Below are 22,077 nucleotides of genomic sequence, written 5' to 3'. Positions count from 1 at the left end.
TTATTATGATTATTTAAAAATAAATTTACCTTGAACAGACTTGTGTGTAGACACAAATGCAGTTACTTTTTTGTAGATGGTTTGAAACACTTGGCCAACAAAAGAATATGATGATTTTACCACTGATCCACCTACACTTATAATTTCACAGGAGTATTCGCCTTGGTCTCTCTCAGAAACATCAGATATATAGAAACAGCAAATTCCATCAGCAGATGTATGAATCTGGTAACGACTGCTTTGAGTCAGTTTTTTGCCATCCTTGTACCACACAACTTCTGTGATAGAGCTCTCAGCTACGCAGACCATCTTAATTTTGTCTTCAAAAGCTTCAGCTTTGAGTTGCTGAATGATTTTTGGTGGTGCTTCCTTTGACAGGGGTGGAGATTTCACTCTTTTAGGTGACATGATTGGCTCAGGAGATTTGATTGTTGGTGGAGATTTGGCTCTCAGAGGTGAGGTGACTGGTTCAGGAGACTTAATTCCTGTAGGAGATTTAACTCTAAGAGGGGAGGTAACTGGCTCTGGAGACTTTACTGGAGGTGGAGATTTTACCCTGGAAGGCGAAGTTATTGGCTCAGGTGATTTTAGGGCTGTTGGAGACTTTACTCTTTGAGGAGTAGTTGGTTCAGGAGACTTAATAGGAGGTGGAGACTTTACCTTCCGTGGAGAGGTGATTGGCTCTGGTGATTTTACTCTGAATGGTGATTTAATACCTTCCGGGGACTTAATTCGAGGTTCGGGAGACTTAACACCAGTGGGTTCTGGTGATTTAATTGATGGCACAGGAGATTTCACAGAAGGCTCAGGAGATTTCACTGAAGGCTCAGGAGATTTAACTGATGGCACCGGTGACTTCACAGAAGGCTCTGGCGACTTAACTGATGGCACAGGTGACTTCACAGAAGGCTCTGGGGATTTAACTGATGGCACAGGAGACTTCACTGAGGGTTCTGGAGATTTAACTGATGATACAGGGGATGTCACAGTAGGCTCAGGAGATTTCACAGAGGGTTCTGGTGACTTGAATGAGGGTAATGTTGTTTTCACTTCCTCCTTAGGTGCTGGTTTGTGAATAGTCAAAGTAAACCTTGCCTCTTGCTTTCCTTCAGAATTTTCTACAACTACAGTATAGCTGCCTTCATCTGAATACTCAACTGAGGAAATCTCAAATGTGGACTTATACTGTGTTGTTGTCACATGTACACGGTGTGACGAGACAATTGTTCTTCCTTCATGTATCCATGTGACACTTGGTGCTGGCTCGCCATCAATATCACAGACAAATCGTGCAGAGTCACCCTTAGATACAGTTAAAGAATGTGGTTTTGTGAGTATTTTGGCTGAAACCGTAGCTTTACATTTCTTGGAAACTACAGATTCTGTTAATTCTTTCACCTTGGTTTCAGATGATACATGTTTTTCAGATGTAAATCTTTCAGATGATGAATATGAAGCTGATGATAAGTATTCAGTGGATGCATATCTAATAGGAGATGTTGCAAGCTTTTGGGATTCATACTTCTCAAAAGCAGATACTTCATGTCTCTCTGTTAGTTTAGTTTTAGATTCTCTGATTTCCAAATGAGTCTGTGAGGAAGAAGATGCTCTGATGGATGATGTATGATAAAAATCAGTTTTTGTAATTTCAGGAACAAATGGTGTTGGGGCCTCTTCATCTTTACGTCTTGAGGAGTATGTAGTAAAAGCACTTCCTGAAACATCAAGAGTTCCATAGTCTGATGCCTCACCCTTTAAGTTTGTGCAGAGGACACGGTATGTTCCACTATCCTCAGCCTGACAACCATTAATTTGGAGAGACAGCACTCCACTCATGTTTGTGAATTGGTATTTGCTGCTTTCTTCGATTTGTTGTCCATTGTGGAACCACTGGATTTCAGCATCTGGCTTGGACTGAACATTTAAAGTAAATTTAGTATTTTGACCACATGGTACTCGGTGAGAACGAATTCTTACTGTGATACGAGGAGCATGGTCAAGGCTGAAGGGTTGCTGTGTCACAACCTGGTACTTGCGCTCAGATTTAAGAGCAGCTTTTCTTGCCTCATATCTAGACATGATGTCAAATCTAGCAGATCTTTCAAATCTAGAGGAGGATCTGGATGATCTTCTCTCACTGGATACAGGACTTGGAGAACGAGGACGTGTCCTCTCAGGGGTAGGTGATCTTCTTTCAATGACTTCACCTTCAGCCTCTGTTGAGACACGTGCACGTGGTGGTCTGATGAGTTCAGAGACAGGACGCATCAGTTCAATGTATGTTGGAGATAAGGATCTCCTCCTCCTCATGAAATGGGAAATGGGAGGTGGAGAGCCCCATGCCTGCTCTGTTGTTGTCACATGTTTTATCTCTTCCTTGCTTCTTACTTCAGTTTTCTGAACTGGCCTAGGTGAAGCACGGCGCAGTGCAGACAGCTCAAAGGGGACAGGGCTTCCACTGGGTGGGGAGGCAGAAAATCCGAGTTCTAATTCATCTTCAAGCTCTCGTCTTTCTTTTTCAGATCTCCTCAATGCTGTGTAATCCTGAACGGGCTCGAGGAACTCCTCATCTGAGAGATCTCCAAGTGAACGCCTTCTCTGTCTAAAGGACAGCTCTGACACAGGAGATGGTGATCTCTTTGCAGGTCTTACAGTCTCTAAATCGTCTTGTGTAAGTTTTGGAATGCGCCACTTTGGTCTGTATTGATCAGTTATTCTGGGCAGTGGCACAACATAGAATTGCTCCCATCTAGAAAGACGAATACGCCTCTGTCTCTTTTGAACAATTCTTTCCATGCGCTCGGAAATCTCAAACTGGTCACGAAGCTTCTTGTACCACTTCATATCAGATAGGGGCACAAAGTGTTTGATGACCTTATCTTCACTGAGAACAGATTGATCATGTGCACGTGCTTCAGGAATTTCATAAGGCATGCGTATCCTCTTGTCTTCCTCTTTAATTTTCTTTATTTCTTGATCTTCTTTATCAGAGAGGTCAAACTCACCCTGCACGTTCTTGGTGCTCACTGCTGGCTTATATAATTCAGCAGCTTCCTTCAACGCTTCTTGTGCTACTGGATTAAGTGTAATAACTTCTGCCTTGGAAAAATGTTGTGCCATCTTTAGAGTCTTTTCAATTTGGTTGTGTACATACTTCTGCCTCTCTTCCTCACTCTTGAACTCTCTCCTTGTGTATGTTAGGCGTTGAACCTTGAGAGTTGCTTGACAAGTTGCTGATCCAGCAGTATTTGTTGCAGTGACTCTGTATGTACCTGAATCCTCAATTAGGGATTCTCTGATATGCAAAACATGATAATCTACATCCTCTTGAACAACTTCAACTTGTGGTCTGAAGTCAAGAGGTTTGCCATCTTTCTCCCATTTTAGAGCTGGGGGTGGAGTTCCTGACACTCTCAGGTCAAAGCGGACACTTTGCCCCTCAACACACTCGATATTGGCTAAGAGACGTTTGAACATTGGTCTCATAGTGTCTTCAACAACCTTATGTGGTGTGACAGTGAGACGTGCCTTGCAGCTGTCCTCACCAAACTTGTTGTTTGCCACAACAGTGTATTCAGCATCATCGCTAAGCTCAACATTATGAATCATCAGCTGATAAAGACCCTTGTCACTTGTGAACGTGTATTTAGCAGGATCTGGTTTGATTCTGTGCCCAGCCTTCAACCATGTCACACTTGGCTCTGGATGGACTGTGATTGTTACACCAAAGCGAACATCTTCACCAATGTATGCTGAACGGTTGTACAAAGGCAGAGTAAACTCAGGTGGCCTCTGCAAAAGTTTGGTTTTGTCAATTCTGCGTTTTGGCTTTTTGAGTGAGCGTCCCAGATAGTATTCACGATGGGACCTAACAGTCTCAACAAACAGCTCGGCATACGCATTGTCCTCTCGGTCTTCACAGACAACCTTGCATCTGTATACTCCATCATCGCATTCTTCAATGTCTTTAACATATATGCTTGCAACTCCATTAGCATAGTTGATTTCATATTTATGGCTTGCTGTCAGTTTGCGAGAACCAAAGTACCAGGTCACTTCAGTGTTTCGGTCACAATTCTCAATGCAGCAGACAAATCTGACATGTCCACCCTCTTCAGCAGAGCTGTGCATGACTGGACCTGCTCTCAAGCCTTGTTCAGGATGTCCAACTTTGACTCTTCCAATCAAAATGTTTCTCTGATTTCTGTAGCCACCACCATATGCAACACGTGCTGCAGAAATGACTGTGCTCCATTCCTTTTTCACCAGTGTCTGGTAGTATCGTCTGTGTCTCAAGGTCTTGATAACCTTTGAACTAACATGTTCCAGTTTCATCTTAAGCCAAGGATGTTCCAAAGCTTCAGAGGCTGTCATACGCAGTTTGCGGTCTTTAGTCAGCAGTCTGTCGACAAAGTCCATAGCTTCAAGACTGGTTTCCTTAAAGGCTTCACTATCAAACACATACTCTGCATTTGAGATGTGCTCAATTCTTTTCTGACTTGATTCAGCAGCAAATGGATTTAGTCCACCAAGGAGGACATATGCAAGAACACCAACAGACCACATGTCAGTGGCAGTGGTCACAAAATCACTGGTGTGAATTTCAGGGGCATAGTACTCGGGGGCTGTGAACTGGATTCTGATGTTTTCTCCAGGTGTAAGCAACCTGGCTTGACCCATCTCAATGATCTTGATGGTACTGCTCTTCCTTGTGGAATAAACAATGTTATCAGGTCTGATATCGAAATGACAATAGTTGTGACTATGCAAGAACTTTACAGCGCCACAAACTTGTCTCATATACTGAACAATTTCTTGCTCTGTGAGGTCAAAGTTTGTACCGAGACGCTCAAAGATGTCCATACCAGACATGAATTCATAGATCAGGACATATTCTTCCAGGCTATCAAAAGTTTCATGAAGATACAGTATGTTTTTGTGTCTTGCAATATTGAGTGTCTCAATTTCTCTTGCAACCAGCTCTCGATCAGCACCTTTAACTTTGATGAATTTTGCTAAGAATGTCTTTTTGGAGCTAATTTCAACACAGCGATGGACAATGCCAAACTGTCCATTGCGAGCAAGCTCCTCAGAGATACTGTACAGAGAGGGAACATTTTTCACTTTAGAATGTGGTACCTCCTCCTTTGTAACCTCTCTTGTTTCATCCACTTCTTCATCATAGTTTCTAATGGCTAATTTGTCTTCTTTTGTTGTCACAGGATCTGTTGGTGCAGATGGACCACTCAGGCCAAATCTGTTCTCTGCAATCACGCGGAACTGGTATTTTGTTTTGCCAAAGAGGCTCATCACAGTGTATTGGGACTCTGACGTCTGAGCCACACGAATCCATCTGTCACCAGTGGTAGGGCACTTTTCAATAATGTAATTGATAATTTCACTTCCACCATCATTTCCTGGAGTCCAAGTAAGGGTGATTGCATCTCTGCCAATATCACTAACTTTGACATCCTTTGGATGATCAGGGACATCAGCAACATCAAGTTCAACTGTCTGCTTATCAACACCAAATCGATTTTTGGCACAAATGACGTAGTAGCCAGAATCCTTTCTTTGCACTCCCTTTTGGAAAACTAAGGAGGTGAATGATCTTGTGATGATTACTTGATGGTACGCTGTATTATTAATCATCTCTTGTCCCTTTTGCCACGTGATTACAGGATCAGGTTTGCCACTAATTGGAATCTTGATGGTAGCCACCTCACCACGAATGGCGTGAACAGCTCCCATGCCTTGGAGATTTAATGGCAGATGAATCTTGGCAGGTACTAGGAAAAAAATATGACACAATTGAATATCTAACATACCAATTATAGTCTGATGAATATGTATTGACACAGATAAAACATAAATCAAGTATCCAGTTTAAATAAATTATATGATAATAACAACCAGTAATACTTACCCTCCACCTCTAATGCCACAGTTGAGGAAATTGATCCAAGCTGGTTAGTAGCTCTAATCTGGTAGACACCGGCATCGTTATCATCAGCGTTGCTGATAACAAGCTGGTAGTAGCCTCCCTTGAATTCTTGCACCTTTATTTTCTCTCCATCGGGTGAAATCTCCTTACCATTTTTGTGCCATTTAACTGCTGGCTTGGGATGTCCAATTACCTTAGTGACAAAGGTTGCATTTGACTTATATTTGACGCACATGTCTCTCAATTCTTCCTTGAAGAATGGAGCACGAAGAGCTGTGTCTGATTTCGGTATGACTGGTTCTGAAATCTCACTCCAGTCACTCTCTCCACCAATATTTTCACATTTGACACGGAATTCATATTCAAAACCTTCAAGAAGGCCTTTAACAGTGTAAGATGTCTCTCGAATTTCTTCAGTTGCAACAGAAATCCATTTGTTCTGTTTCTTCTCTCTCTTCTCAAGGTAATAGTTCTTAATTTTAGCCCCCCCATCGCTGGTTGGTGGTTTCCAAGAAACAACACATGAATCCTTTGTTACAGAAGTAACAACAGGCTGTTGCGGGACTCCAGGTTTCTCTGTTTTATCGATTGTAATAGATAAAAAAGGAAAAAGGAATAAACTTAACTTAATATATAATATAATAATAACTTAATATTCTCTGTTATTTCTTCAATATCTATTTTCAGATATTTGTAAACATATATTATATGTTTAAATGTACCAACAATTTTTTTAGACTTACTCCAAGCACAAATACTTGAAACAATGATACTTACCGAATGGACTCTTGATAATGACAATGGAAGGAATCTCAAGCGATTCACTGATGCCATACTGATTTTGTGCAGAGACCCGGAAGTAATATCCAGAACTCTCAATGAGGTTTGGAACACGGCATGTGGTTCCTGAGATGGATGATGATACAAGATGCCACTGCTCACCCTCCTTAGCTTCCCGTTTCTCTACAATGTAATTTGTGATCATTGATCCACCATCATCCTTTGGTGGCTTCCAGCTAATGATCACAGAATTCTTCAAGAGAGCATCAACAATGACTGGTCCTTCAGGCATAAGAGGCTTATCTAAAAGGGCAGGAAAGATATTTGTTACTTTGGTTAACACGTGTACGTGTATAAATATATTTACATTGACAGATTAGTATATGTCATTGATTAAATTTGATTACATTTTACCTTGGATCTCAACACGGAGGACTGTGTCCACTGTGCCAAATTTGTTGCTCATTTGCACCTTATATCTTCCAGCATTTGTCTTACGCTGGACATTTCTGATAACTAAGTGAGTGTAGCTTTCTGTGTTTTCAATGATGACGTTTTCAGATGGATTCAGAGGCTTCTTGCCATAGAACCACATGATTTGTGGAATAGGGCGACCAATGTAGACAACATGTAGACGGAGGCTTGTTCCACAACCTGAGTAGTATTTCTCCTTTAATGGGAATCCTGGGTGGAATTGTGGTGCAGCCTGCAACAGGAGCTTGCCACTGGTCTCAATTTCACCTGCCTCATTGATGGCTCTGCATGTGTACAGGCCTTCATCTTCTTGTTCATCTGTTAATACTGTTAAAGAGTGGTTTCGGCCATCAGAGCTCATCTTGTATTTTCGGCTCTGGATCAGCTCCTTTCCATATCTGTACCACCTGATTTCTGGAAGAGGTCTTCCAATGATCTGGCACGTAATTGTTCCAAATTCCCCTAGTTTAGTGGTGGTCTCTTTGATCTCCTCTTTCAGACAAGGAGCCTCACCAACTGCAGAATTAAAAAAAAATTATCGTCCATAATTTGTGAATGTTCGATTTAGATATATACTTTCAAAAACATTGTATTGACTTACCACTTAGTTTGGTTTTGATTCCCATGGCAGTTCTTCTTGGTCTACTCAGTCCAGTTTCGTTCTCAGCAAACACTCTGAACTCATACTCTGTAGCCTCCATGAGAGCACCCATGGTAAACTGCCTGTCCTTTGAACGTTCTTTGTTGCATTTCTTCCAGGCACTTTCACCTGCCTGCCTATACTCAATCCAGTAACCAAGGATCTCTTTTCCACCATCTGATTCAGGACGTAGCCAATGAATGGTTATGCAGTCCTTGGCTATAGATATAATGTCAATCTCACCAGGTTGGCCTGGTTTATCTGTTAAAACCACAAAAGAGAAATTTAGCATGTATTTTACCTTTTCTTAATTAGGATGAATTAAAGGTTTGATTGAAGGGGATACAGGAGGCTGATAACTTACCAAATGGATCTTTACATACAACTGACTCTGATACAGGTCCTGGCTCACTCTGACCAATATCATTCTGAGCAACTACACGGAACTGGTACTCTGCATCAGGGATGAGTCCAGTGAGAGTATACATTGTTGTTGTGATGTGAGTCTTGTTATGACGAACCCATTTCTCAGTGGAAACTTCTCTTCTCTCAACATAATATCCAGTGACACGAGATCCACCGTCATCTTTTGGTCTTGACCAAGAAAGGCCAACTGTGGTCTTTGTAACATCCATGATTTCTGGAGGGAAGCTGGGAGGTTCTGGAGGAGCTTTATGCAAAACAAACAAATAAATAAAACATTATATACATAAATATAATTGTATGTTATTGGAAAGTTAAATATAACATGATAAAAATTCTTACAGAGAGGAGTTTTCGGGGTAACGGATTCATCAGATTTGAGGGATCTGCTGATGCCAAACAGGTTCTCTGCTGAAACCCTGAAGTGATATTCAACATTTTCCTTCAGTCCCTTAACCACCAGTGATGTGTCAACCACACGCGAGTCCACGGTGTACCAGGCTGCTTTAGGAACTTCTCGCCTCTCCACAAGGTAACCCAGAATATCAGAGCAACCATCATCTGAGGGTGGTCTCCAGCTTACTCTTACGGAACGTGCTTGAATGTCGTCAAATTCAAGAGGACCCTCAGGTGGATCTGGACGGCCAATAACTTTAACCTTAATATACACAGCCTTCTTGCCACATTTGTTCTCCAGCACAAGATCATATGTGCCAGTGTCATCTCTGTGGGCTTCCTTGATTACAAGCTCAGTACGTTCATCGCTGGTGGCAATCATAGCTCTGTGAGAAATGTCACGGCCTTCCTTTGTCCACTTGCATGTTGGGTAGGGTTTTCCCTTGATGGGCACAGATAGTCTGATGACACCACCTTGTCTAACAACGTAGCCTTCCTGGTATGTTTTGTCGAGTTCATAATCAGGATATTCTGCAAGCAAAACAACAAGCTGTTACAACGCAACTCTATACTGTCACAAACATTCAAACACAAAGCAATGCAATGCAGGAAATATAAATGCTTATTTTACATTTGTTGTTTTAGATCATTGACCTTACCAAGCATTTCTGTAACTTTGACCACTCCTGGGATCTCAGCTGGTTCTCCTGCTCCACCAGCATTACATGCCATCACACGGAACCTGTATTCAGCACCCTGGGGCATGTGGGTCAAAGTATATTCACAGATCTTTGTTGGTGTTGTGTTGCATTTTGTCCATTCGACCTGGTCAACCTTCTGCATCTCTATTAGATAACCGGTAACAGCTGCACCTCCTTCTTCCTCTGGATGAGACCAAGCAAGTGAAACGGATGTCCTTGTGGTGTCTGTGACTCTTGGGTTCAGTGGAATACCAGGAGGTTCTGTTTAAAAAAGTATAAAAAGTATTGTTAGCATATTGAGATTCCTTCTTAAATGTTCTATATACACATCTTGATGCATTTTTTCAAGGTTATGTTGGTACATACCGATAGGGTCCATTGCAATAGCAGCTTTAGAGTTTGCACTTGGTTTTCCAGTGCCTCTAGAGTTGATGGCTGTCACTTTATACTCATATTCAAGACCCTCAATAAGTCCTGTGGCTCTGTATCTTGTCATTGTCACTGGATTCTTGTTAATGCGAACCCATCTGTCCGATCCAACCTCTTTACGCTCAATAATGTAGCCGGCCACAGAGGAACCACCATCATCATCAGGCGCTCTCCAGGTTAGAGTCATGCCATCATGAGACACATCAAATATTTCAGGTGTGCTGGGTACTCCAGGTACAGCTACAAAAAGACAAAAGATCAATTTAATAATTTGCTCTAAAAACCTTTAAACAAATTATGCAGTATAGGGGAAAAAACCTACTTTTGGCACTCTTGCATTCAACAACTTCAGACTGCAGGAAACCGCCTATGCCGAAACGATTTGTTGCAGCTACACGGAATACATATTCAGTTCCCTCTGTAAGTCTGGTAAACTTGAATGTAGGTCTTGTGACAGATTCAGAGACAGGCAGCCATCCTGGTCGATGAGCATCACGCTGCTCAACAACATAGCCACTGACATTTGCACCTCCATCCTTCTCTGGTGGTTCCCAGCTGCAGGTAACAGATGTGGCGTCAACCTCATCAATTCTCATAGGCCCAACAGGTACTCCAGGTTTATCTAGGGCAGAAATACATGATTGGTCATTTTCAAACACCCTTTAAATGCCTAAAACCTTTTAAATATACACTGGAGAACCAAAAACCTTAAGGAAAAATAAAACGTTTCTCACCAAGAATGATAACTTTGATGACCTCGGTTGCAGTTCCTGTGACATTCTTTACTTTCAGAGTATAGTCACCAGTGTCATTGATTGTTGTTTCACGGACTGTCAGTTTGGTGAATTTAGCAGTTGTTTCAATCTTGATGCGGTCAAGCTTGTCCTTCATCTGGACTCCACCAAAGAACCAAGAGCAGACTGGTGCAGGTCTGCCTTTGATGGGAATGTTGAGCACAATTGGCTTACCAGCGGGCACATTGACAATCTTTTGAGGGATGACAGCCAGGTCAATCTTGGGCATGACTGTAAAGGCAATGAGGAATACAATTTAATTTTCAAATCATGTCCAAACAGTGAAGAAACTAATGTAAACTGTTTGTTCTTATTGATTTTAGCTGGTAATATCTTACCTCTTTGTTCTTGTATTGTCACAGGAGTCATAAGATCTCTTGGCTCACTGACACCCCTGCAATTTCTGGCTCTGATTCTAAAGAGATATTGCTCATTTTCATTTAGAGAATCAATCGTGTGCTGCAGCACAGATGATTTCAAATGGGCAACATCCAACCAGCGGTCAGCTCCAGTTTTGCAGGCTTCAATGACAAAACCAGTAAGTCTGCTGCCACCATCATGCAATGGTTTTTCCCATCCAAGAACGACAGTAGACTTGGTGATATCAATAACATACAGTTCTTGTGGAACAGATGGAACTTCGCAAACAAGTACTGATTCACTAATTTCACAAGGTTCTCCAATACCATAAATGTTCTCAGGCAATACTCTAAAGAAGTATTGTGTTCCTTCTTCCAGCTCAGTGATTCTGTATAATGTCTTCTTGCATTCTGTTGTCATTGTTTTGTAGGACTTCATTGAAGCCTCACGCTTCTCAATTATGTAGTTGTTGATTGGTGCACCACCATCAATAGTTGGCACATCCCAGGTGATAACAGCGGATTCTTTTGTGTAATCCTTAACATTTACGGCACCACATGGTCCAGGAGTATCTAGAACATTTTTTTAAGTTAAGTTATAAAGGGTATTTATATGTAATTGTAGTAAATTTTTTCATGATTATTTATAACTGTTACTTATCTTTACTCACCATAAACCTTAACAAGAATAGTTACTACTTTCTTGCCAGATGGATTCTCTGCCTCAATTGTGTATTTTCCAGCATCGTAGCGATGCACCTTCTCCACTATTAAAGTTGTAGTATTTTCTGAAGTGTCTATGAAGCCACGGGACTGTAGATCGATTCCAGGCTTTCTCCAGGTAATAACCGGTGCAGGTCTGCCAGTTGTAGTAACATGAAGGCGTAAAGTGTTGCCAGCCCTGATACAAACGGTTTTCTTCAATTCATCAGGTAGTTCAATATCAGGTATTTCTGAAAAGATAACCGTAAAATATTTCAATTAGTAACTGCTTCGACATCAAATAAAAGTGAAAATAGCTGTGAACCTTTAAAAAACCTACCAACTCTCTCTGAAGGTGCAGTCTCAACACTGCCTTCACTAAATTCTCCAGTGCCCATTGTATTGACAGCAGCCACCCTAAAGCGGTATTTCTTGGTACTTGTCAAGCCAGTTACAGTGTATTCAGTACTGCTCAAGGTCTTTTGGGTGGCTCTGTACCACTGCTCTGTTCCCTCCTCCAGAATCTCAACAATGTAGCCCTTGACATCAGATCCGCCATCATACATTGGTCTAGTCCATGAAATTCTAATACTATGCTTTGTGGTATCTGTAATACGAGGAACTGATGGTGGCGCTGGGGTATCTGTAAAATAAAGGTCAGCGTAGGTGTTTAGTAGAGAGTTTAGAAGCACATGCTGTATTTTCAGACAATTCTTGTTTGTTGGCATGGACAACTAAAATAATTCGCTCCATGAAACACATCCAAAGGGAGTTACTTATAAGTACTCACATGCTGGCTCCCTGCAGTGGGCATATTGAGATGCATCACTTGGAAGACTGGTTCCGGCAGCATTGACAGCTGCAACACGGAACTGATAATCACTGCCCTCAAGGAGACCAGTGATCTTGAGGCGTGTATCATAAATGGTGTAGTTTTTGTTTACTCTTGTCCATCTAACGCCGCTCTTCTCACGTTTATCCACAAGGTAGTTTTTGACTTCACTGCCACCATCACTCTCTGGCTTCAGCCACTCAATGATGACATGTTCTTTTCCAATAGCAGTAATCTCTGGTGCTCCTGGAGGTGTTGGAACAGCTGTAACGTAAATCACAAATAAGTCTCAAGACTCAGAGTTGTCATGAATAAACCATAATACAATAAACTATACTTTAATACTTACTGTATGCATTTCTAGCGATAACTGGTTCAGACTCTAGGGGTACACCAGGACCATACTTATTTACACCTCTGACACGGAAAATGTACTCATTGTTTTTGATAAGTTTTGTGCTGACACAAGACAGAGATTTGCATTCAGTTTCCATGACAACCCAGTTGAGTCTGCTGGTCTCGCGTCTCTCAACAATATAGTGAGTGACAGTATCTCCACCATCCTCCAGAGGAATCTTCCAGGAAACTGTACATTTTTCGTCTGTCACCCTGCTAATTGTGATTGCACCCTCAGGTGGTCCAGGTGTATCTAAAATATAAAAATATGTACTCATGAAATGTCCAGGCATTCCAGGCAATTTGACTTAAACAACCATATATAATTGGATTTGTTCATACCAAGTACTTTAACATTGACAGCAGCAGTTTTGATTCCACTAGCATTTTTCACAGTGAGGATGTATTTTCCAGTATCGTTTCTATCACATGACTTAATAATAGCCATTGCTCTAGTACTGGTGTAGGTTAGTGAGTATTTCTCTCCGAGTTCTAGCTCCTTATCACCCTTGGACCAGAAAACCTTGGGCTCTGGTTTTCCACCAACTGCAGCATCAAGAACAAGGTCTGCTTCAGCTCTGATAGTGATAGTCTCACCCACAAGTTTGCTGTCCAGCTCAGCTTTTGGTGGTGCTAAAATATGTAATAAAATGTGAATTAAAATAGATTAATTATATTTATAATTTGTATTTGTAAACTGTATGTTTGTACACCATTTAAAAAATGTCTTACTGTATTCATCTTTGCATGTAATGGGTCCTGTAGACTCTGATGGCATGCTGTGGACTCCAGCACCATTTTTGGCAATAACACGGAACTCATAGGCTTCTCCTTCACTAAGTGATGTAATGGTGAAGACATTTTCTGTGATTGTAGTGTAGTTGCACTTTAACCAGCGAGTTTCATCATCAACACTGGTAGCTTTGCGTTCAACAACGTATCCAACAATCTTACTGCCACCGTCATTGAATGGCACAGACCATCTAATAGACACTGAGGTTTTGTTTACATCATAAACCTCTGGTTTGCCAGGTGGATCTAAAAATGAAAACAAAAATAATGTGATATATATATAGTCATTAATCAAAACAATTGCATATATTCAGGATAGCAGAGAAGTAACAAGTCACTTACCAACTGGATTAAGAGCCAGTACTGGCCTTGATGGTTCACTTGCTTTACTTAGACCAGCAATGTTCATTGCATATGCTCTGAACTGGTACTCAAGGCCTTCTATAAGATTGGACACCTTGTAGTGACATTCAAGGCAAGGAATCTTGTTCTCCCTCACCCACAGGATGGTATTACGCTCCTTCTTCTCAATCAAGTATCCAGTTACTTTGCTACCACCATCATGATAAGGCACATCCCAGCGAATAGAAATGGCGTTAGCAGACACTGAAACAACATCTGGGCGAGTTGGTGGGCTTGGTGAGACTAAAAAAAGGAAAAAATCAAATATCAGTATCATAGTCTGTTTCATTAACCAGTGGAAGTTCATATAATACATAATGAACTCACCAAATGGATGCTCAGCAACAATAGCTTGAGATTCGATCGACTTGCTTACACCAAATTTGTTTTCAGCAGAGACTCTAAACGTGTACTCCATGTACTTGGTCAGATGAGTTACTTTTATAGTGGTCCGTTTCACACTTGAATTTACAACCTGCCATGTTGTGGATCCAGACTCACGTTTCTCAACAATATAATTGGTGATGTCCGTCCCACCATCCTCTGCAGGTTCTCCCCAATTTAATACACAGGATTCAGATGAGATTCCTGATATTTCAAGAGGACCAGTTGGTTGGCTTGGTCTTCCAATGACAATGACTGTAACTGTGAACGTCTTTGATCCAGCTGCATTTTCAAGAGTGAGATAATACTTTCCACTGTCGCCTCTCTTGGCATCCTTAACCAATAAAGTGGTTCTGTCTTTTGAGGTTTTAATTGATATTCTGTTGGTTTCTTTTAGTTTCATCTCTTCAAGTTTCCATGTTACCTTGGGGACTGGTCTGCCACTAATTGGAATATCAATGGTAATGGAATTTCCAGTTTTACAAGTGATGAGCTGTTTATCAATGCTGCTAAGATCTGCTGTTGGCTCTATACGAGGTTCCTTTATAATTACAGAGGCTAAGGCATCTCGTGGGTGACTTACACCAGCATCATTCTGGGCTTTGATCCGGAACTCATATTCTGTGTTCTCAACCAAGCCTTCGAGAACCATTTTCAAAGATTTGGTTTGACCACCAACAACCCAATGGTCAGAGCCTTTCTTTCTAGTCTCAACAATGTACCCAGTAATGCGGCTTCCACCATCATGCTCGGGCTTCATCCATACTAAGGTGGCAGTTGAGGATGTAGTATCAATGATATCCAATCGCTTGGGAGGGGCAGGCTCTTCTGTGGCTATAATAGGTTCTGTCATTTCATATGGTTCACCTTTGCCATACTGATTTTCAGCAGTAACTCTAAAGCAGTATGCTACACCTACAGCAAGGTTGGTCACTCTCAAGATTTGGCGTGTGCACTTTTCACTGACTACTTGCCAACTCAAGCGACTCGCTTCTCGCTTCTCAACAATGTAGTGATGGACACGAGCGCCCCCATCATTAGTTGGGGCATCCCACATGAGTGTGAGAGCACCTCTTGTCACATCCTTGAATGAGAGAGGCCCTGGTGGTCCAGGTGTGTCCAACACTTTTACTGTTAATGTAATAGCTTTACGACCACTGTTGTTTTCAAGAGACAGCGTATACTTTCCAGCATCATACCTGATGCAATTTTCAATCGTCAAAGTGCTGAATGTTTCCGTAGTATTGATATCTACCATTACACCAAGCTCTCCATCTGCTTTTGTCCATGTGGCAAGGGGGGCTGGTTTTCCACGGAAGGGAATGTGAAGAGTGACTGTTCCGCCATTCTTCACAACATGTGTCTGCTTAAAGTCTGCATCTATATCTATTTCTGGTGATGTCAGACGATCAACTGTTTGCACTACATTTGGTGTCTCAGAGGTTTCTCCCTTTCCAGCACCATTGACTGCACACACACGGAATTTATACTCCTCACCAGGTTCTAAATCTGTTACTGTGTACTTGGTATGGATACAAGTCTGGTTGTTGACTCTGTGCCATTCCTCAAGGCTTGCCTTGCACATCTCAATAATGTAACCAATGATTTCCAAACCACCATCAAACACAGGTTTGGTCCATTCCAGGGTAACAGATGTCTTGGTGGAATCAATGACCTTTACAACAGTTGGAGCACTGGGAGCACTCGTTGGCTCCCTGCACTTGAACAATCTTGACGTTCCACTTGCAGGTCCAATTCCAGCACCATTTTCAGCCATAACACGGAACTCATATTCATTACCTTCTGTAAGATTTGTTACTCTATGCCTAAGTTCAGTTATTGGTCTCTTTGCTGAAACTTTCACCCATCTTAAGCTTTTCTTCTCTCGCCTTTCAAGAATGTAGTGCTTGATCTCATTTCCACCATCATGTCTTGGTCTTGTCCAGCATAGAGTAATACTGTTTCCTGTCACATGTGTGCAATCGGGTGTCCCGGTAGCCTCTGGTACCGCTGTGAGATTTCAAAATAAGAATGTTTAATGTTAAAGAAGCACATGTACAGAATATAACCATTTATTTGCTCAACAACCATTTTTTACTTACTGTACTGCATCTGAGCAATGATTGGATCAGACTCTAGTGGCTTGCCCACACCAACTTTATTGACAGCTGACACACGGAATTGATATTCGTTGCCTTTAATCAGTTTTGTGGCGTTGAAAGAGCAGGCTTCACACTTGGATGTTACAAGTGCCCATGAAATTCTGGAAGTCTCACGCTTCTCAATCATATAATGAGTGATAGGTGCACAGCCATCATTTTCAGGTGGGCTCCACCAAAGAGTTGCTTTCTCAGCAGATATATTAGTGAATCGCAGTGGGCCCTCAGATGGTCCAGGGGTATCTGAATGAAATCACAATAGCATTGGAAATCAGCTACATCCACATAAATAAATTTTCATGACATGTTCACATCAAAACATGTAGCTTTCCTTTAGCTCAGTGGCAATAGCATGGCGTTAACAAAGCCAATGTTGTGGGTTCGATCCCAGGAGATTGCATATACTTAGAAACAAATGTTTAGGATAATGCAAAAATCGCTTTGGATGAAAGCGTCTGCCAAATTCATAAATGCAAATGTACATGTAAAACATATGAACATGAACTTACCTTGTACTCTGACCAGAACATCCACCTTTGTTGTGCCTGAACTGTTCTTGGCCTCAACTGTGTAGATACCACGATCATTACGGTCAGCATCTCGGATGAAGAGTGAGCTTGATCCTATAACAGTTGTGATATCCACCAGCATCTTGTCAACTTCCTTTCCATCCTTGTACCAAATCACTTGAGGTACAGGACGGCCCCTTATACTGCAGTTGAGTTTAATGTTTTCTCCTGCCTTAATGGCGAGGGTCTTCTCGGCTGCAAACTCAATCTCAGGAATTACTGAAAAAAGTTATTAGAACAAGAATATGTTACACAAAATATATTAAATGTACACCAATACATGTCTAAAAATGGATTTGGATGTACATACCACTTTCATCTCTGGTCATGATGTAGCCAGATGACTGAGAAGGTGGACTAACTGTTCCAACAGCATTCCTGGTAATTACTCTGAATTCAAAGCGGTCGCCTGCAGCAAGGCCTGTTACAGTAAATTGGCATTCACTGATGTCAATAAAATTGCATCTTAGCCAACGACCTCTTCCCTGACGCCTTTCCACACTGTATGCCACAATCCTACTGCCTCCATCCCGTTTAGGTGGTTCCCACTGAAGTGTTACAGAGTCTCTGGTAACATCAATGCAGTTCGGTGTGCCAGGAGGATCTAAAGAAAAAATATAGGAATAAATACTTTTTTACAAAAAACTTCTGAAAAAAAAACGTCAAATCTCTGAAATAACAGTGACAAAAATGAGAATACAATGACTTACCAACAGGGGAAATTGCCAGTTTATGCTTGCTCTGATCACTGACTGGACTCATCCCTGCATTGTTTTCTGCATAAACTCTGAATGAATACTCCAGACCTTCAATAAGTCCAATGGCTCTGTATTCTCTTCCGGAAATGACATTGGTATTTACTTTTGTCCACAGTAAGCTGTTCCTGTCTTTTTTCTCAAGATGGTATCCAGTGATTGGTGAACCACCATCAAAGCTTGGGGCATCCCACTGAACTGTCATGCCATCACTTGTAACGTTGAATACCACAGGTTTCCCTGGAGGACCTGGTGGCTTGTATTGGTGTTGAGCAACCACATCTGATGAGTTGAGCGGCTCACTTACTCCATATTTGTTCTCGGCACGCACTCTAAATTGGTATTCAGTACCCTTAACCAAATTTGGTATCTTGAATGTGTTCCTGACAACACTGGAGCAAACCATTTTCCATGCTGCTTGGGATGTCTCTCGCTTTTCGACACTGTAGCAAGTGATCTCTCCTCCACCATCTTCCTGTGGTTCATCCCATGAAATGATAATACTCTGAGCTTTAATTTCATAAAAACGTATTGGGCCTACAGGCACAGATGGTGGTCCAAGTGTTATTACTTTGACATCGAAGAATGACTTGACAAGTTTGTTATCAAGGACCAATGTATATTTTCCTGCATTTTCCTTTCTGGAATTTCTTACAGTCAGACTTGCTTTGTTCTCTGTTTGCCTAAAACGAACTTGTTCGCTTTCTTTGAGCACTACATCATCTTTCATCCACTGAATAGCTGGCCTGGGTTTACCCTTGTATGGCAAATCGATATTCACATTTTGTCCAATTCGAACACTTAATTCCCCATTTGGATAGTCAATAAGTTTGGCCTCAGGTGGTATCAAAAAGTCCTTCACAGTGATCGGTCCAATTTGAAAGAAATCACTGCGACCCTTTTCATTTTGGGCAAACACTCTAAAGATGACTTCTGAGAGCTCTTTAAGATTTGACACTTCACACTGGCAACGTCTACATGTGCCACCAATGCTCCAAGTCTCTTCTTCCTTTGTTTTCTTTTCAACAATGTACTCAGAAATGTGGCTGCCACCATCGTGATCAGGCTTTGTCCAAGCCAGAGTTACAGATGTATTAGATGAGTCAACCAACACAAGATCTTTTACAGGACCTGGCATTTCAGTTGCTCTGACAGGTTGTACAGTCTCACAAGGATCACCAACACCGTATTCATTTTCAGCAGAAACGCGGAAGAAATACGAAATTTCATCAGCCAGACCCTCAACTTTGTATGTTGTGTTGGCACATTCATTTGTCACAACAGTGAATGCCTTCAATTTAGCATCTTTCTTCTCAACAATGTAATTTGTGATTGGAGAGCCACCATCAATAAAAGGTTGTTCCCAGCTCAGAGTGAGTTTACCTTGTGTCACATTCTTCACAATCAACTTGTTGCAAGCAGATGGTGTGTCAAGTATTTTAACAGCCACAGTAATTGTTTTTGGCTCTCCGACTCCATTTTCAATCTCAAGAAGATATTTGCCTGTATCATCCCTTGTGACTTTGGGAATGATGAGAGTAGTTGAATATTCAGTGTTTTTGATGTTATATCTTGTGTCGCTACTGATGTTCTTTTCCCCCTTTCTCCATGTTACGTTCGGAGCAGGCCTACCCTTAACAGGAATGACAATTTCCACATCTCTGCCAGCCTTTGCTACATACTGAGTTGACATTGAGATGTCAAGATCAACATCAGCCTCCTCTGTTAAAATGAAAGAGTTGAGAATTAGATCAGGTTTATAGTCATATCACAGTGTAATCAATGTTAAACAATATTTTAACCATTTAGAGGGATAGATGTGACAAACCCAGAATATCTTTGGCTTGCACAGGCTGCATCATCTCAATTGGCCGTCCGGCTCCAACACAGTTAACAGCTGACACACGGAAGAAATAGTACACTCCAGGTTTTAGGTGGGATACCACAAATTCAGTTGTCCTCACTTCACCTTTAGAGCTTATAGTGACCCATTCCATTTCGTCAGCTATTCTTTGCTCAACAATGTAGCTTGTTATTTCACTTCCACCATCATAGACAGGCTTCACCCAGCCAAGGGTAATAGATGTCTTTGTTGAATCAACAACTCTGAGTTTTGTTGGCTCACTTGGTGGGTCTAAAATGACAATATTCATATAACATTAATATTCGTAACAATAAATAACAAGGTCTAACAATGTTATACAGACCAAAAATAAAAACTTACCAATGGGGTCATAAGCTTTATAAAAGATGGATGTATCAGAATATGGACCAGCTCCAGCTTTGTTGATAGAACAGACACGGTACTGATATTCATTTCCCTCTGTGAGGTTGCTAACTTTCTGTCTGGTATCACGAATTGGATCTTTAATAACCTTGAACCACTGTAGACTCTTCTTTTCCCGTTTCTCCAAGTAATACCCATCGATATCAGATCCACCATCCAAACTTGGTCTTTCCCATACCACAGTCATTGTTGACTTGGTTATCATTGTTACTTGAGGTTTAGACGGATGACTAGGAGGAACTGTGCATAAAACATAGTATTAATGCCTTAGTTTTTGATATTGTATTAATGCTTTATAATAGAAAAACTTCTTACCAAAGGAATTCTGGGCAATAACTGGTCTTGATTCCAGAGGATCTCCAACACCATATTTGTTTACACCACGAACACGGAATATGTATTCATTGCCCTTAATAAGCCTTTGGACAGTTACAATGCAGTCTTCAAGCTTTTCTGAGATTATCGACCACATAATTCTGCTTGTCTCACGTTTCTCGACAATGTAATGTGTCACCATTGCACCACCTTCATCAGCTGGAGGATCCCACATAATTGTGATAGTACCTGCAGTGATTTTCTTGAACTGTATCTCTCCAGAAGGAGGTCCCGGTTTGTCTGATGAAAGGGGAGGGGGGACAGAGAATACAGACTTTAATTAGAGGTGTAAACGTTACTTTCATGGAATGCAATTAATACTATTTATTTGTTTTTGAATATTTCAAAATCGGCTCTAATTTAAACATAACAAAAAGAAAAATAGGAGTTTAGCTTATCAGTAAGGGTTAGCTATTTAGCTGTAAACGGCAACATACCTTGAACAAGCACTCTGATGGCACAATACGCTGAGCCTAAAGAGTTCTTGATCTTGAGTTCATATGTTCCAGTATTCAAACGTGTGGCATCCTTAACTGAGATGCATGCAGAGTCAGAGGTGCTGGAGATGGAAGTCTGAGCTCCAGGCTCAAGCTCTTTTCCATCCTTGTACCATTCAATAGTTGGTTGAGGTTTAGCAATAATACCCACTTTAAGATCAATGTTATCTCCTGCTTTGTATTTGACAACATCAAGATATACTTGGGGAAGTTCAATCTCAGGGGCACCATATGTGTCCACGCATGTTACTGGTCCAACAGTTGACGACGGGTTACTAATGGAGCCAACTGCATTCTTAGCAGAGACTCTGAATTCGTAGGATTCATTCTGAGTCAATCCTGATACTGTAAACTTTGTGTCAGCAACATTTGTCAAATTAGCTTTTGACCACCTGCCTTTTGGAGAGTCTTTTCTTTCAATGAAATATCCAGTAATTTTGCTTCCTCCATCAAATGACGGTTTCTGCCAGGCAAGACTAATTGAACTCTTTGTGATATCAGTGACTCTAAGATTGTTTGGAGGCTCTGCAGGGAAAAAAACAATTGTGATTAGCAAAATAATTTCTAATATATTTTTAAAACTGATTCATCAAGCATATAGAACAATCAATTCACATGAAATATAATGCTTACCACAAGCATCAATTGCAAGTACAGGATCTGAGGTCTTGCTGACTGGACCAATACCAGCAGCATTTTCAGATGCAACCTTGAATTCATAGATTAACCCATGGCTCACGTTTGTTACTTTGAAGTGTGTTGCGCGGATAACGGTTTTGTTAACTTTCTGCCAAAGAATGCTATTTCTGTCTTTCATCTGAAGATGGTATCCAAAGACACTGCTTCCACCATCTGAAGATGGCTCCTTCCAGTTAACAGTAATACTTTCCTTTGTGACCGCTGTCACCCATGGTTGTGAAGGTTCCAGGGGAATTGCTATAAAGAATTGGATAATGTTTCAATTATAAATACATTTGAATTTACAAA

At 41.2% G+C, this 22,077-nt stretch overlaps 1 protein-coding gene across 1 annotated transcript in view; it reads right to left on the bottom strand.

Moving 5' to 3' along the window:
- ttn.2 (titin, tandem duplicate 2) overlaps positions 1-22,077 on the bottom strand; it is a 157,165-nt gene that overhangs the window by 2,445 nt on the left and 132,643 nt on the right. Inside the window, 29 exon segments of the mRNA XM_079464461.1 lie at positions 30-5,789; positions 5,927-6,520; positions 6,722-7,027; positions 7,139-7,714; positions 7,800-8,099; positions 8,203-8,508; positions 8,604-9,188; positions 9,317-9,619; positions 9,725-10,027; positions 10,110-10,409; positions 10,522-10,812; positions 10,920-11,513; positions 11,612-11,893; positions 11,983-12,285; positions 12,433-12,738; positions 12,824-13,123; positions 13,213-13,503; positions 13,603-13,908; positions 14,005-14,307; positions 14,392-16,458; positions 16,551-16,850; positions 17,117-17,395; positions 17,487-17,780; positions 17,887-19,653; positions 19,760-20,065; positions 20,156-20,458; positions 20,534-20,833; positions 21,031-21,615; positions 21,724-22,026. Of these exon segments, the coding sequence (XP_079320587.1) occupies positions 30-5,789; positions 5,927-6,520; positions 6,722-7,027; positions 7,139-7,714; positions 7,800-8,099; positions 8,203-8,508; positions 8,604-9,188; positions 9,317-9,619; positions 9,725-10,027; positions 10,110-10,409; positions 10,522-10,812; positions 10,920-11,513; positions 11,612-11,893; positions 11,983-12,285; positions 12,433-12,738; positions 12,824-13,123; positions 13,213-13,503; positions 13,603-13,908; positions 14,005-14,307; positions 14,392-16,458; positions 16,551-16,850; positions 17,117-17,395; positions 17,487-17,780; positions 17,887-19,653; positions 19,760-20,065; positions 20,156-20,458; positions 20,534-20,833; positions 21,031-21,615; positions 21,724-22,026 (18,813 nt within the window).

This window comes from Barbatula barbatula (assembly GCF_947034865.1).
Source record: "Barbatula barbatula genome assembly, chromosome: 9".
Lineage (NCBI taxonomy): Eukaryota > Metazoa > Chordata > Actinopteri > Cypriniformes > Nemacheilidae > Barbatula > Barbatula barbatula.
Note: the sequence above shows the minus strand (reverse complement) of the source record. Positions and strands in the feature narration are given on the sequence as shown.